Source organism: Juglans microcarpa x Juglans regia, chromosome 7S (genome assembly GCF_004785595.1).
Source record: "Juglans microcarpa x Juglans regia isolate MS1-56 chromosome 7S, Jm3101_v1.0, whole genome shotgun sequence".
Classification (NCBI taxonomy): Eukaryota; Viridiplantae; Streptophyta; class Magnoliopsida; order Fagales; family Juglandaceae; genus Juglans; species Juglans microcarpa x Juglans regia.
The window spans coordinates 375705-391339 of NC_054607.1; the positions used below are offsets into that span (position 1 = coordinate 375705).

At 39.4% G+C, this 15635-nt stretch overlaps 2 protein-coding genes across 2 annotated transcripts; both read left to right on the forward strand.

Moving 5' to 3' along the window:
• LOC121241199 (peptidyl-prolyl cis-trans isomerase FKBP42-like) lies at positions 1 to 5919 on the forward strand. The gene is made up of 8 exons (XM_041138874.1): positions 1 to 77; positions 448 to 525; positions 2199 to 2381; positions 2738 to 2827; positions 3365 to 3549; positions 3680 to 3802; positions 3908 to 4060; positions 5361 to 5919. The coding sequence occupies exons 2-8, from the start codon at positions 489 to 491 to the stop codon at positions 5685 to 5687; spliced, it is 1098 nt and encodes a 365-aa protein (XP_040994808.1). The 5' UTR covers positions 1 to 77; positions 448 to 488; the 3' UTR covers positions 5688 to 5919.
• Positions 5920 to 8994: 3075 nt separating this feature from the next.
• On the forward strand, positions 8995 to 14451 carry LOC121241546 (protein OBERON 4-like). Its single transcript, XM_041139356.1, is given in 3 exon segments — positions 8995 to 12514; positions 12517 to 12612; positions 13572 to 14451. Coding segments are annotated over 3 exon segments (3723 nt in total). The 5' UTR covers positions 8995 to 9447; the 3' UTR covers positions 14132 to 14451.
• The last annotated feature ends 1184 nt before the right edge of the window (positions 14452 to 15635 follow it).

A 15635-nucleotide genomic window follows, 5' to 3' on the forward strand; every position in this document is an offset into this window, starting at 1 on the left:
TCGTGCTCTTACAACTCAGATTTCGGCAAAATTCTCGATTGGAAAGCTTTCTGAATTCTGATCCCTTTCCTCCCACTGTAAGTGGAAGCTTGACCCTTTTGAGTCCTCTCTCTCTCTCTCTCTCTGATCCGTTTGGTTGACTAGAAAATCCTGAGTGCACGTAAAAAGGAATTTTTTAAATTCCGGAATCCGACGGTGTTTTTGGGCTTATTTGTTTTCAAGAAATTAAGTCAACTGAGCTAAACTAGGCTTGTTTGAAGCTCACCTGACTGGAGCTTTTCCCCCTGATTTCCTAGTTGTTTCGTTGTTCCAGCTTCATTTTCTCGGTTACCAAACGGCGTGTAGAATCCGCTTTGGAATTTCGATCCTCTCTTTGGAAGAAATTGTACGGGTTTCTTGAATTGTAATATACTGATTGGTTCTTCTATTCTTCTTGGGTCTTTGCAGAAATTGAGGAGAGCCCTTGGGTTTCGCTGAATTTTCGAGAAATGGATGGAGTTCATGAGCATCAAAGTCAATCACTTGGTAATTCGCTAGCATTCAAACTTCGATTTGGAAAATCAAATGTTTGATCTTTGTAATTCCTGTGCTGGATGCCTGGATTAGTGCTTATCTGATAACCTTCAAGTTTTTTTGTTTGATACTTTACACGGCAACTAATATATTGTCACATTTAACATTCAGTGAAGGGAAATTCCAAGCGTTGAGGATATTGTTCAGTCTATACTTGCTAGTTAGTCTGCAGTATAAACTTCACTGTGCGGCAGTGTAATGCAGTACTGCATACTTGGAACGTTTTGATCAAGTGATATCAGCCATACATATTGACATATAATTAATTCTTGTTCTTTAAATTTAAATTTCTTTGAACCAGGTTGTACATTCTGTCTGCCTATTAAGATTTTTACAGTTTAATACCATTCTGTAAGGTGAATTTTAGTTTATGAAAAACCTGGTTTAAGGTGCTCTTGGAGTATCAGAGTAGGAGTCAGTGTTTTGAACGGAATAAATATTCTGAATTCTCTAACTGATATTTTCATGACATTTCTTTGTAGGCTTAGTCATTAGAAGCCATGCTCTGGACGACTTCTTATTCCCTCTAACATGATTTGATTCTGAGAATAATTTTGTATATTAATAAAAATCCCTGAATTTGACATCTAATTTGATGCTTCACTTCTTCTGAAAACCCCTGGGGACAGTGGGGAGTGATGATGGAGTCAAACCCCTATAGATTACCTAGTGTAACTGATATGCAGAGTGTTGACATCAACCTGTTGGTACTAGCTGTAACCTTTTTTCAGGCTTACCAAAAGCTGAGGTGCCATATATTCAATTTATATTCTACCGATCAGGAAAAAAAAAAAAATATTCAGTTTATATTCTAAGAAATATGTCTTGATATATCTGTTCTGTTAAAGAGTCTTTGGGCTAGATTGGGTGATGTCTAAGAGGGTGGTGGACCTATTAGTGTGTTTCTTGTATTCTTTTTCCTTTGCACTTGGATTGTGCTTTTTAATGAATTCTTATTACTTGCAAAAAAAAGGCCTTTAGAATTTTCTTGATCTCTTTCTTTCTCTACTTAAGTGTATCTAATGTATATTCCTTGAGAACTTGGATAGTGCCGTTTTGTTAAGAACCTTGGTCTTGGTGGTATGCTCCCTCCAGATCTAAAGTTCAAGTCCTTGGGTACAAACAATTTCTAGGGGGCCATCTGGTTGGGGAGATTTTCCCTTGAATTACCTGAGGTGTAATTGTGGGAAACTCCTTGCCGAGGGCCCCTGCACCCCCTGGATTAGGTGGGATTTTGTTCCCAAACACCGGGTGCCAATCAAAAAAATAAAGTTTTATCTTAGCAAAAGGAGTATACTAGATGGTGGGGGGTCTCATACGAAATGTGTTCTCCTTGTTACTGTAATGATTGCATGTAGACAAAGAGTTTTGTGGTCATTTATACTGAATTATTCTACTTACGAGAGTGCTTCTTGCTCTTATTTCTTACAAGATTTCTCCTCTCTCTGATTTTCACCTTATTAGCAAGAAGAAAATGGTCTTTTCTCTCTGCATGGGTATTGTTGAGGGAAAATTTCCAAAAAGGCCATTCTTAGTTGCAACAGCTGTATTGAAACTTTGGTTTTAGAATGTAACATCATGAATCCCCATGTGTACTTATACCCTGAATGGCCACACTTTTCCAGGTGAAGATAATGAAAATGAAATAGTTGCCGAAACTGCTGCATTTGTGCATGGGGAACCTCCTCAAGATGCTAATGGGCCCCCAAAAGTTGACTCAGAGGTGGAAATCCTTCACGAGAAAGTCACAAAGCAAATTATTAAGGAAGGTCATGGTCAAAAACCATCCAAATATTCTACATGCTTCTGTAAGTGCCAGATAGTTGCTTATTTTTGTACTTCTGGCAGATTTACCTCAAGCATTAATAATATTATTATAGGCTTCTTTTGGTTGTCTTTTCTTTCCCATGAAAAATTTAAATCCTTGAATTCTTGCATCCACCATTAATTAGAAACTAGTACTATCATTCCATTGCATATTTGTATGCTCTCGGTGGATCTGTTTAACGAGTTGAGATTAAGACTTAGTTGAATTGATTTACATGTTCAATTTTCTGGACATGTTCTAATATTCTAACTATCAAAGAATCTATTCAAAATTTTCTCATGGGATGTTTATGGATAATGTTAATTCATTATGCTTTCCAAATTGCATGTGTGATAGTGCACTACAGGGCATGGACGGAAAGCACCCAGCACAAGTTTGAAGATACGCGGGAGGAACAAAGACCACTTGAGTTGGTATTAGGAAAAGGTACATTTATATATGATCCTTTTTTTCTTCCCCAAAGTAAACTTTTTATGTGGTGAGTGATCTCATTGTTGTTTTTCCACCCTTAGTTTTGTTTGTTCCTCCTTATCTGAACCTTTCTATAAATTATCATTTCATACCTGATTACTGAGTATTCTACAGTGGGGTTCATCATATTTAGCTCAGTGACTGAATAGATGAGGTGGTTCAAACTGGTATCGTGATTCACTAACTTTATTTATTTGGGTTCACTGCATAAGGACTACAGAAGCTCATGGGAGGCTTGATTCTGCAATGTTGGGATGGCTACATATCACTTCTCATTATTTCAACTAGATTCAAAGTGAAGAAAAAAAAACAACAGAAGAAAAATAATATTGGAGAATGCAGTTACTTTATACAGTGCATAAAAATGCCTCACACAGTCACATTCACATGTTTGCATGTGCATAATCATTTTAAGTATCAGCCGCGTATTTATCTGGTGTTATGCTCTGTTGTACATGCTGCAGCACATTGATATATTTTCTTTTGCAACAGAGAAGAAAGAAATGACTGGCTTGGCTATTGGTTTGTCCAGCATGAAATCTGGCGAACGTGCCCTGTTACATGTCGGCTGGGAATTAGGTTATGGGAAAGAAGGAAGTTTCTCTTTCCCAAATGTTCCACCTATGGCAGACATAATATATGAAGTTGAACTCATAGGGTTTGATGAGACCAAGGAAGTAAGTTGCGCTTAAATGACTTTTGAAGTACTTGTTTATGGATATTCAAAGTTTCTGTTTGATTCTATGAGCTTGACCTTGGTCGGATGCTAACAGCACATATAATGGTGATGAATAATACATTTCATAGGGAAAAGCTCGTGCTGACATGACTGTGGAGGAAAGGATTGGTGCAGCAGATCGAAGAAAGATGGATGGAAATGCTTTATTTAAGGAGGAAAAACTGGAGGATGCTATGCAACAGTATGAAATGGTTACACACTAATGTTCCTTGGATGATATTGTTTCTTGGCATCTGAACTTGTATGTAATTTTTCTTTGTTCCTAAGTAAGTTCTGATGATTTTTCTACATTTTAGGCCATTGCATATATGGGCGACGACTTCATGTTCCAATTGTTTGGGAAGTACCGGGACATGGCTTTAGCTGTTAAAAATCCATGTCACCTTAACATGGCAGCATGTCTAATAAAGCTCCAGCGCTTTGATGAGGCAATCATGCAATGCAGCATTGTACGTATGTAGTTTGATGTTTCATGGACAGATTTAATTTAATTTCAGATGCTATATACTTTATGTTTCATGGACAGATTTAATATAATTTCAGATGCTATATACTTTTCATCTTCGGATTAGTCATGACTTCCTGGACACCCATTGCCAATAAAAAAAAAGGAATTTAAAGAATCTTGAGTCATACTTTGGGATATAAAAAATGCATGAATTGGCATATTAACTCTGTGAGCCTACATCTTCAAATGTCTTTTCAAGTTGCTTGGAAAAAACTGTAGTGCTTTCATATGATGATGAATCAATTAAAGGCATATGAGCCACCTAGATATGCCTTCATAAATTCTAGAAATTCCTTACCAGCTTCAGTATAATAACTTACATTGACATGTTACTGTGCACCATATAATCTTCCATAAAATTTGTGGTTGTTCAATAATGTGCTGTATGGCTATTTTTATTGCATTTGAATCTGTATTCTTCCTTTATTTCTCTTATTCCTTTGGATAACTGATCAGAGGATGACTTCTTTTTCCCCATCAAATGTTTCTAACCACCACTTATCTCTAAAGCTTAAGTAGATGGGAAGAGGTAAATATAATTATTTATATTTTTATATTACATACTTAACACCCTCCCTCACTAAGTAGGGGCTCAACACGTAGAATTTTTAATTAATGTGGTGAAGTATGGAGTCAAGGCTCAAACTCAAAATCTCTGTTCTGATACTATATGAAATCACTGCTTATCCCAAAAACTTAAGCTGATAGAAAGAGGTAGATTTAATTATTTATATTATATCTTCAACACTAACATAAAAAAGTCTACCAGCTGCTTTCCAGACAACCCAAATGACAGTTTGTATCTCTTGTTAGTCTTCAGCACCTTGCACCTTGCCATCTAATATGATGCACATCGAGAAAATAACATGCAAAACCAGAGAGAACTTATGGGTATACATTTATATCTATAAGGGGTAATGTGGGACTGTATTAAGTCCATTCGTTTCACACCAGGTCGCTGCACCTTTTGTGGAACCCGGAAAGTAGGTTGAAGTATTGACAGCTTTTAGCTGCTATCTACTAAATGATTTAATATTCTGTGACGGGCAACATGCATTTAAAAAAAGAAAAGGAGAATCTCTCTCGCTCTCTCTCTCTCTCTCTCTCACACACACACACACACACACACACAATCACTACCCAAGAAAATAGTTGCCAGTGAGAGTCTAGGACATCGACACTTGTTTAACTGATTCTCAGAATAGAAAACATTGATACTTAATGGGATGATGGGCTCGCAGGTGTTGGCAGAGGAAGAAAACAACGTCAAAGCACTGTTTAGGCGAGGAAAGGCTAGAGCAGAACTTGGGCAAACAGATGCTGCCCGGGAGGACTTCCTAAAGGCACGGAAATTTGCACCGGAGGACAAAGCAATTACAAGGGAGTTACGTTTGCTTGCTGAACATGACAAGGCTCTTTATCAGAAGCAAAAGGAGATTTACAAAGGACTGTTTGGACCAAGACCTGAACCAAAACCGAAGGGAACTAATTGGGTGGTTCGCTTTTGGCAATGGCTGTTGTTGCTAATCTATCGCCTTTTCAGGCGTGGAGGGCATAAAGCTGAGTAATCAAAGCAGATGTGCCAAGAGGTGTTGTCCTTAGCAAGTACGATTTCTGGTACTGTATGTTTTGTGGCCAAAGGTTTCAGAGACGGCACCCAAAAACTTCTTCCGAGTATAATCTAATCAGTCTAAATCTGCTTAGAAAGGAACTTTTGACGATTTTGTAAGACCCTACCCTAAAACAATGAATTGATGTTATATTCACAAGCGTATTAACATTGTGGGCAAGTTCAACGTTTGAATTGGTTTTATGGTATTATTTATATTATCATTTTCTTTGCATAATCAAGGTGGAGTGGCTCAAGAAAAAATTTAGGATAGTGCTCCTCTCAAGTGGTTAAGCTTTGGGTATCTCTAATTATTTCTACTAGTTTTCTGCAAATAGTCCTGTTACAAGAAAGATGATAAAATTCCAAACAGAAAAGATATGAAAATGCAAACAGAGAGCAGATAAATTCGAACCGCTACACCCTTTCCAATTAGCCAACACAGTAAAAATGCCTACCATGGTTGCTTTGGCATGGCCATCCAAGCAAAATAAGCACAAACAATCTTTTGTGATATATACACATAAACAGCAAATGATAAGCTCATTAACATCACGTCCTTCCAATCACCCTTCTGCCGTGGGCTCAGGTTCTCTTTCATAACCTTCCCAAACTTGTCAAAACCGGCAAGAAATCCCGGCAACTGCGACTCCCTTCTGCTTTTCTCTTTCTTCGTTCTGGGTTTGGAAGTTTCTTCAGGTTTGTGGCTTTGGCAGCATAAAAGGATGAGCGTTCTTGGAATTGGACTGCTGCTCTTTCTGGGTCCTTGAATTGTGCTGTGATTTCTGTATAAAGAATGGCCAACTGAGAGAGGCAGAGCAGCTATGGAAGGTAAAATGAGAATTACTTGGAAAGATGGAAGTTTAGGAGGATGAGTTGGTAGAGATGGTTGTTACGTTCATGAATCAAGGATGCTTGAGAAAGGAGGGAATTGCAAAGAGAAGACAGAACTGTCACTCTCATTGGGACTGGCTGCTACTGCAAGTCTTAACAGAAGGCAAATATCTGTCATTTGGAAAGCAGAGAAGTACTCTAATTTACCTTGAATTTTTTTGGGGGTTTTGATAATTTTATTATTTAAAAGAAATTGCAATTTTTACCATTTTTACTTGCATCACAATCACATTATTGATCACAATATGTTATTATACGAAGATTATTATATTTTTTTTAAAAAGAAAAATGATAAAATCGTAAATTATAAGTGCACTCTTTGGACTAGTTTAGATTAAAAGATGAGATGAAATAATTTTAGATTAAAGATGAAATTTAAAAGAAATATTATTAAAATATTATTTTATAATATTATTATTGTTTTGAGATTTAAAAAAATTAAATTATTTATTATATTATATATAAATTTAAAAAATTTATAATAATAAAATAAGACGAAATAAAACGTTATAAAACACTTTCGGAACCAAAGGATCTTATTTAAAAACTGTATTTCAATTTTAAAAGTTAATTTTTTTTATGAACACGTGTCACTTAGAATTATGTGAGAGATGTGGTTTCTTAAAAAAAAAAAAAAAAAAGAGAAAAACTTCAACTGGACGGATGTGTAGTTCTATTTTACACCGTCCAATAAAAATCAGACACATAGAAAATCTATGTTATTTACAGTAGAACCAATATGAGGAAATAATTTCTCAACCTTTCATCTCTTTCTCTTGAAGCCTTTTCTCCCTCTTTCCCTTTCTCCCCCTCATCTCTCTTTCCGTCAGTCTCTCTCTCATATTAAACCTGAGCCAATACTACTATCATCAATGAAAAAGCAACACACTTATCAAATGAAAATCACAACAAATAGGCAGATAGCTCTCTGTTTTTGTGCAATTCTTCGCACTGCTTCCTCTTTTATTTTTTTTGTTTGGGGGGTTGGGGTTTGATTGATTTCTTTCTTTCTTTATTTTTTTGTTGTCGTTGGGTTTCTGATGGAGAAGCACAAAGTGTAAATTATCAGTTATGCTCGAGGGGCTTTTCAATGGTAGATCTTTGGGAGTCACATGAGGTCTCGCATGCTAAATCTTCTAATTCCTGCAAAACCAGAGGAAACACCATTACCACCAGTAGCACCGCCACTGCTTCCACACGATCAACTTGAGAGGTGAGAAAGAGAGTTTCAGGCTTGAGAGAGAACCGACTACGATGGGGCCAGGGATAGAGAGAGAGAGGGAGAGCAACTGAGAGGTGAGAGAAAGTGAGTGGGAGTGAGAGAGGGGGGGCAAAAATCAGACATTTCGGCTTGAGGTGAGAGAGCTGTGGGAGTGTATGGTGTTTATTTACCTACAGTCAATTTTGTTTTTCATTTGTTAAAAGATATACGTGTCACAAATTCGTTGGATGGTGTAAATTCTCTATTTACACTCATCCGGCCCCTAGCGCCTCTCCCAAGATTATTTAAAAAAAAAAAAAAGGGAATATTACTGTATAAGGGGAATCGTTTTGGGCAACAGTTACTAAATCCGTGGCATTGACTTCGTGTCAGTAGTCCCCAGATCATTCAAAACACGGCACTCGTTATTCTAACGGTGGGACCCATATTCAATCAACGGCTACGATACAAAGATCCCTTTATTGAATGTACACCCTTTAAAGTACATTATCGGAAGAAAAAGTAAAAATCATGACGTCAAAAGTCTAACATAGAGTCAAACCTTCCTTCCTTTTTCTTTACGTTTTTATTTACATTAGATGCCTATCTATGAGATTGGAGCGTACTCGCTTTGAGATACGAACACGTGTATAGCAGAGAACACGAGGCCGTTTAATCTCGCGAGTTGTCGTTTACTCCGACATCAAACAGTGTCGATGGGCTTCTGAGCAATCCATTTCAGCTGACCACAATTTTAAGGTTAGATCTAACTCCCGACAAAACTGTAAGCATTTTGGCATCCCAATAACCTATAGAATAACGCCACGTACGGTTAAAATAAAAAACAAAAATCTAAATATTTTATATAAATAATAAATTTAAAAATAAATATTTTTCTACGTAAATTATATGCAAGTGTTCAAAAGGAGTACAAGCAATTCCAATACGTGATTTCATTTAACAAATCCAAAATTATGAGTAGTTTTGTGACAAAAATAGTTAAATTTATCAATATTTTTATTAAAAATAATATTTTAAGTAATTTGAATTTGTGATACCATCATATCCCACCATGTTACGTGTCCTCAACTACCATGCGCCTTGTGGCGCAATACGCACCCCGGCTTTTGCTTTTTCTTTCTCCCTGTCCATTTCTAGAATGCTTTCCACGCACATTGCGTATCCAAATCTCTCTCTCTCTCTCTCTCTCTCTCTCTCTCTCTCTCTTTGTTTTTCTCCGGTGGTTAAAACTGCGTTGACTGAGCTATAAGCCGAACCCAACTCTACCACCTTCTCCTTCTTGTTTACCCTTATTTCCAATTATGCCCACACCCAATCCCAACAATCCCACCCCTCCTCCTCCTCCTCCTCCTCGCCGGTCAACTTCTCCGATCCATCTATCCTCCCCCCTCTCCCTACTTTTCTTGCTTTTATGCTAATCCCCGTACGTATAATTTCGCATAAACTTAGGCGTACTTCTAAGCCCCTACCAGCTCTCTTCATTGCTCCATCCTTCTTCTTGTAGTCAAAACCCTAGATTTGCTTTTTTGGAGGGGGCAGTTTCCGTGAGTTCGTATATGAATTTTGGAAGAAGAAAGTTCAGAGAATTTCGTAGCTTTCAAAGATGAAGAGGCTGAGGTCTAGCGAGGATCTCGATTCGTATGGAGAGAAGTGCAAGGATCCGAACCCGAATCGGTCGTCGTCATCTTCGCACCGGAGCTTCTACTACAAGCCCGATAGTGTACGGAAAGCTATGGCTCGGTACGACCGGGATCGATCCGCTGACGAGGATCGCGAGGGCTCTCGGATGGTGCGTAAGAGATCGGACCACGATTCCGAGGGAGGATTCGATCGACGAAAGGGTGGCTTCGATCGATACAGCGGAGAGAACAGAGGAAGTGGAGCAGTAGGAGGAGGGTATGATCGTACTTTGATGCATCGGTCGGAGAGCTTTTGCGGCGGGTTTTCTTCGACAAGGAGAGAGTTCCCAAAGGGGTTTCGATCGGAGCGGTCTTCTTCGGCTGCATCAGAGCGGTCGCGGCGCGAGGGTAGTGTGTCGTCCTGGCGTCGATTCGGGAGCAATAATAATGGAAACAAAGATTCGGAGGAGAGCGGCAGAGGAGGAAGTAGAATTGGCTTGAGGGACGGGAAGTCGCCGACGTGGTCTAGGGATTCAGCTGCAAGCGAGCCGTCGAGGATGGTGAGGGCTTTAAATTCGAGTTCATCACCGATACGAGCCTCAAGAGCTAGTCCGAGGACGAACGAAAATTCGAAGGACAACTCTAAATCGAAATCTAAATCTCCAAGTTGGTCGAGGGAATCGGCAGCGAGCGAACAATCGAGGAGTGTGGATGTGGAGACGGCAAAGAAGGGTACCGATGAGGTGCAGGTTGACAGTAAGAGTGGCAGTGAAATGGAGGAAGGAGAGCTTGAGCCGGAGCCGGAGCCGGAGCCGGGGCCTGAACCAGAACCCAACCTGGATTCGGAATCAGCACGTGGGGTTGAGCGTGAATTGGTTCATGAAGCTGGGGCTGAAACGGAAACGGAAACGGAGGTCAGAGACCATGTAGGTTTAAAGCTGGGTAATAGTGTGAATAAGGAGGTTGAGGCTGAGAGCGAGTGCCGGGTTGAGGATTCAAATATGGCTGTGGAAGACGGAGCGGATAAAGTGTTATGCGAGGAAGAGATAGATATGGAAATAGATATGGAGATTGAGAGAGAGCTGCCGAATAATGAGGAGGGGAAAGAAAAGGAAGTTGATGAAGAAGTACAACAGAGTGAGAGTGAGAGCAATGATGGAATGGTGGAAAATGATGAAGGTAATAAGGAAGAAGAAGGTGCGAGGAAAGATAGGCAATGTGAAGAGGAAGCAAAGATGGATACGGTTGTTTTTCATAAGACTTCGATGGGATTTGAAGAGGAGGGTAAACAACAAGACAAGGGTATAATAGATCTTGCGGCCAAGGAAGAGGATGTGGAAATACCCGCCTTGAATGAGGACGAAAATGGAGTTTCTGAAGTCAATATGAGGATAGAAACAGAGAGTTTAAAGAGTCAGAATTTCAAGGATAAAGGCAAAAGTGTGTCTATTGCCCCTACCCATGTTGCAGATTCTGTGGAAGATGGTGTATGGATTGGAAAGGAAACCAGGGAGTTCGAGACTTGCAGGGATAATGGAGATATGGAAGGACCTAGTACTCGTGGGTTTGAGTTGTTTAGTAGCTCTCCTGTTAGAAGAGAAGAGAAAGGCGATCGATCTGGTGTTAATAGTAAGCAGAAGGATGAAAAGCTGATGCTGGAGCCACTAGATCTTTCGCTAAGTTTACCGAATGTTTTGTTACCGATTGGTGCTGCTGATACGAATCAAGCTACTCCCGGTTCACCAAGTCAAGCAAGGAGTGTTCAGTCCTTGAGTAACACATTCTGTACTAACTCGGATGGATTTACTGCATCAATGTCGTTTTCTGGTTCTCAGTCATTTTATCACAACCCGAGCTGTTCTCTCACGCAGAATTTTATGGACAACTATGAACAATCGGTTGGCAGCCGCCCCATATTTCAGGGAATCGAGTGGCAGGGACAGTCTCAGAATGAGTCCAAGCAGAAAGAAGTTCCCTTGTATCAGAGAATCTTGATGAATGGAAATGGCTCTCTTGGTCAGTCTCAAGTGGTACAGGGAACTTCTAATGGCCAAGCCGTGCAAGGACATCATAGGGTTTTAGAAGGGAGCTCTAAAGTGGCCAATGGGCTAGAGAGGCAGTTGAGTTTTCAGAGGCAGCTTTCAGGAGGACAGTCAAGGCACAATGATGATGTTAGATCACCTTCCCAGAGTGTAGGATCTCATGATATTGGATCAAATTATAGTTTTGACAGGAAGCGAGGAATGAGAGAGAAGAGTGGGGGTAGTTTATATCGGACTGGTAGCCAGAAGGAGCCTGAACAGCTTCTGATAGGTGGAGTTGAATTTGTTGAGACTGTCGTTGCCAGGATAGTTGCTGAACCAGTGCATGTTATGGCTAGGAAATTTCATGAAATGACGGCACAATCCATAGCGAGTCTAAAAGAGAGCATTAACGAGATCATGTTGAATGTTGACAAGCGACCGCAATTATTGGCATTTCAGAAAGCACTGCGGAGCAGGTCTGACGTAACCATGGATGTCCTTCTGAAATCCCATCGGGCTCAATTGGAAATCTTGGTCGCTTTGAAAACTGGTCTACCTGATTATCTTCAACAGGACGACAGTGTTTCACCAACTCATTTGGCAGAGGTTTTTCTGTACTTAAAATGCAGAAATCTTAACTGTAAGAATCCTTTGCCAGTGGATGAATGTGATTGCAAGGTCTGTGTGCAGAAAAATGGATTTTGCAGTGCCTGTATGTGTCTTGTATGTTCCAAGTTTGACATGGCATCAAATACATGTAGTTGGGTGGGGTGTGATGTTTGTCTACACTGGTGCCATACCGATTGTGGGTTACGGGAATCTTATATCAGAAATGGACGGAGTGCTACAGGGGCTTATGGGACAACCGAGATGCAGTTCCATTGTGTTGCCTGTGATCATCCTTCTGAAATGTTTGGCTTTGTAAATGAGGTTTTTCAAAATTTTGCAAAGGATTGGACGGCTGAAACTCTTTCTAGAGAACTCAAATATGTGAGGAGAATCTTTGGTGACAGCAAGGACACGAGGGGAGGCGACTGCATGAAATTGCTGATAAGATGCTGACAAGATTGCCTACTAAGTCTGACCTTCCTGAGGTCTACGGTCATATTATGGCTTTCCTTAGGGGTGAGTTCTTTATTTTTCTGTCAGAAGGAATTGTATTATTTTCTTCCCTGGATGATATCGGACCATTTTTACTTTTCAACTTCAAATATTGACCTTCCGGCAACTTGAAAATTACATATGAATTAAACTGAAAATCAATTATTTTATATGAGATAAAATGTGCCTAAACAAACAGAACCCAGTTAAGAAGAAAAGGATGAGAAACAAAACCGAGTTGAAGATTGGGGAATTAGAAAGTCTGTCCTGTAGATTTTTTCCCCCTTTTTTTTTCCTCCCAAGTAGACTGTCATTTGTATCTGCCTTACATTGATATTGTATTCAAAATTGTGATGTATCAGGTTTTGCTTGTTTATTTTGGGTGTGCCTTTTAGCATTTTACTTCTGTCGTATAAGTGGTGTTAGAAACTGGTAAACCATCTGGTGGACACACACTCAACGTTTGCTTCATTGTAAAATCCATATTCCGATTTAGGATAATGATCCTTTTCAATTGGCTTTCCCAGTTGGATGGGGAGATAGATGTAACATATAAGCCCCCCTACAACATTTAGTGTCATCTGTCTTGGGACCCTGAATGGTGTAGGGTCATGTGAAAGCCGCATATTGTGTCTATCTGTCTACAAATTAAACCGTTCAATTTGGACAGAGAATTGGAGATTATGTCAGTTCACATATTATGCCCTTAAAGGTTATAAGACCAATAAAGGGATAGAAAGGGGGGGAAAGAATGTCTTCTGAATATATTGTGTATTGGTTTTTACTTATATAAAAAAAAAAAAGAATATATTGTTTATTGGGTTTGGAATGAGGAAATATCGAACATTTTTGTCATGGTTCCATACTCGATAGTCCTAGTAATCAAATGAAAATAATGCAGTGCTCATTCCTGTGTATGGCTCCATTGAATTGGTATACTGAACCACAAGGTTGTAATTGACATCCTTTGCTGTTTGTTGCAGATGCTAATTCTTCCAAGTTTGGCAACCCTTCAATCTCATCTGGGAAGGAGCAAGGTAAAGAAAGCAATGGGATGGCTGGGCCAAGCCAGGATCCCACTTGGCTAAAGTCCCTTTATTCAGAGAAGGGCCCTCAGTTGGAAAGGGCAGCCAGTATGCTTCCTAGTTTCAGTTATGACCGGAATGACAAACGCACTTTGGAGTCAGATTTACAGGCAAGTATTCAAAAGCAACCTGTCTTTGATGAATTGGAGAGTATGGTGAAAATCAAACAAGCAGAGGCTAAAATGTTCCAAGAACGTGCTGAAGATGCAAGAAGAGAAGCCGATGGCCTGAGACGCATTGCCATTGCAAAGAGTGAAAAAATTGAAGAGGAGTATAAGAGTCGAATTGCAAAGTTGCGGTTGTCTGAGGGTGAAAATATGCGTAAACAAAAATTTGAAGAACTCAATGCCCTAGAGAGAGCACATCGAGAATATTTCAATATGAAGATGAGGATGGAAGCAGATATTAAAGATCTTTTGATGAAAATGGAAGCTACAAAACGAAACCTTGCCATGTGATCAGCAGGTTTTTCTATTGAATTGTCACTTTCTCAGATATTTGTATCTGCAAGTGTTGAAATTTCTATGCGGTAACTTCATGGGTCGGAGGAGCCGGAGCCACCACATTTCAGTATTAGTTGTTGTATCTTCTGTTCTAGGTTCTGTTATTAATTTTTATTTTTTTTTTATTTTTTTATTTTGTGTATGTGCGAGCTACTAACCAGATTACCGGAATCTGTACAGAGACTGCAAGATCTCTTTTTATGTTAAAAAAAAGGTTCCAATTTAGGGTAGCGATATGGAGATAAATTATAAATGAAGCTTTTCTTTTATTTCCAGGAGAAACTTGCTGCAGTAGTTGGGGACATGACGCATTTTTAGCGTACGAAAAATGGAGGAGTGCATCCATTGAATGGCTTTTCTTTTTGGTTAATGGTGATTGTGCCTTGTTACTTGGAATTCAGAAGTAGTCCTCTCTGTCTTTACATTTGTCAAAAGAAAACTTGTGATTTTACTTTACGTTCTGTTCTTGAGGATATGGAGCGCAGAGAGACGGCCTCTCTCTCCCAGACCCTCCAAAGCAGTCGAATCATGGTTTTTTTTTTGAATAAAGCCTGATCTCATTAAAAGTCAAACTTATAACATCTCAGTAGTTACAATTGATTGAATGCACATCGGGCATTCTTCAATATCATATAGATCTACAGAGAAATTGAGAGCTGATTTAGCTAGGTAGTGTGCAGCCATATTAGCTTCTCTGCATGCATGTGATCCAGTCCATTGACTGCAGCTGTTCAATATTTGTCTTGCATTCTCAATCATCATTCCTCCTTTGCTCTAGTTGGATCCCTCCTTTTGTAGGATATCAATGACTTGTTTAGAATCCCCTTCCAATATTACCTGTTTCAAACCAATTTCCTTGCAAAAAACTGCTGCTAAAAGGACACCATGATCCTCAACATCAAATGGATTTTCTGAGATTACCCATGATGCCTTGAGTGTACCTATAACCCGACCATTGTGATCTCTAGTGATTACTCCCATCCCCAATCTCCCTGTATGAACACTCAAAGCTGCATCCCAATTAGTTTTATAGATGCCTACTGCTGGTTTTTGCCACTTGAGTTCTTTTTTATTACTTGGTATTAGGTTGTGTTGGTGGGACTGGTTTGCCTCATGAAAAGAAACCACCTCAATTCTTGCTTTTGGGATATGCTAGTGGGATGCCTGAAGCCTTTACCATGTATAAATTCGTTCCTTCTGGTCCATATCCCCTTTAATGTTACAGCCACCACTTCCAATTCATTTTGAACCAGTTGCTGCACTAGAAAAATCCATGTATTGAAGAACAAATCATTTTGGTATGACATCTTCTGGACTTTGATGCATCCATTACTCCATACATCCCTAGCAGCTGAGCATCCCCATAGGGCATGGCCTGATGTTTCATGTTCTATTCTACATATTAGACAGAGGGGATCTTCAATGACTTTCCTCCTCTTCAAATTGGCACAAGTGGGAA

Excerpts from the sequence above, each read along its gene's own strand:
- LOC121241199 (XM_041138874.1), top strand. The coding sequence starts at position 489 with ATGGATGGAGTTCATGAGCATCAAAGTCAATCACTTG. Across the intron at positions 2,828-3,364 it reads TGAGTTGGTATTAGGAAAAG|AGAAGAAAGAAATGACTGGC; the intron begins GTACATTTATAT and ends CTTTTGCAACAG. Across the intron at positions 4,061-5,360 it reads CAATCATGCAATGCAGCATT|GTGTTGGCAGAGGAAGAAAA; the intron begins GTACGTATGTAG and ends ATGGGCTCGCAG.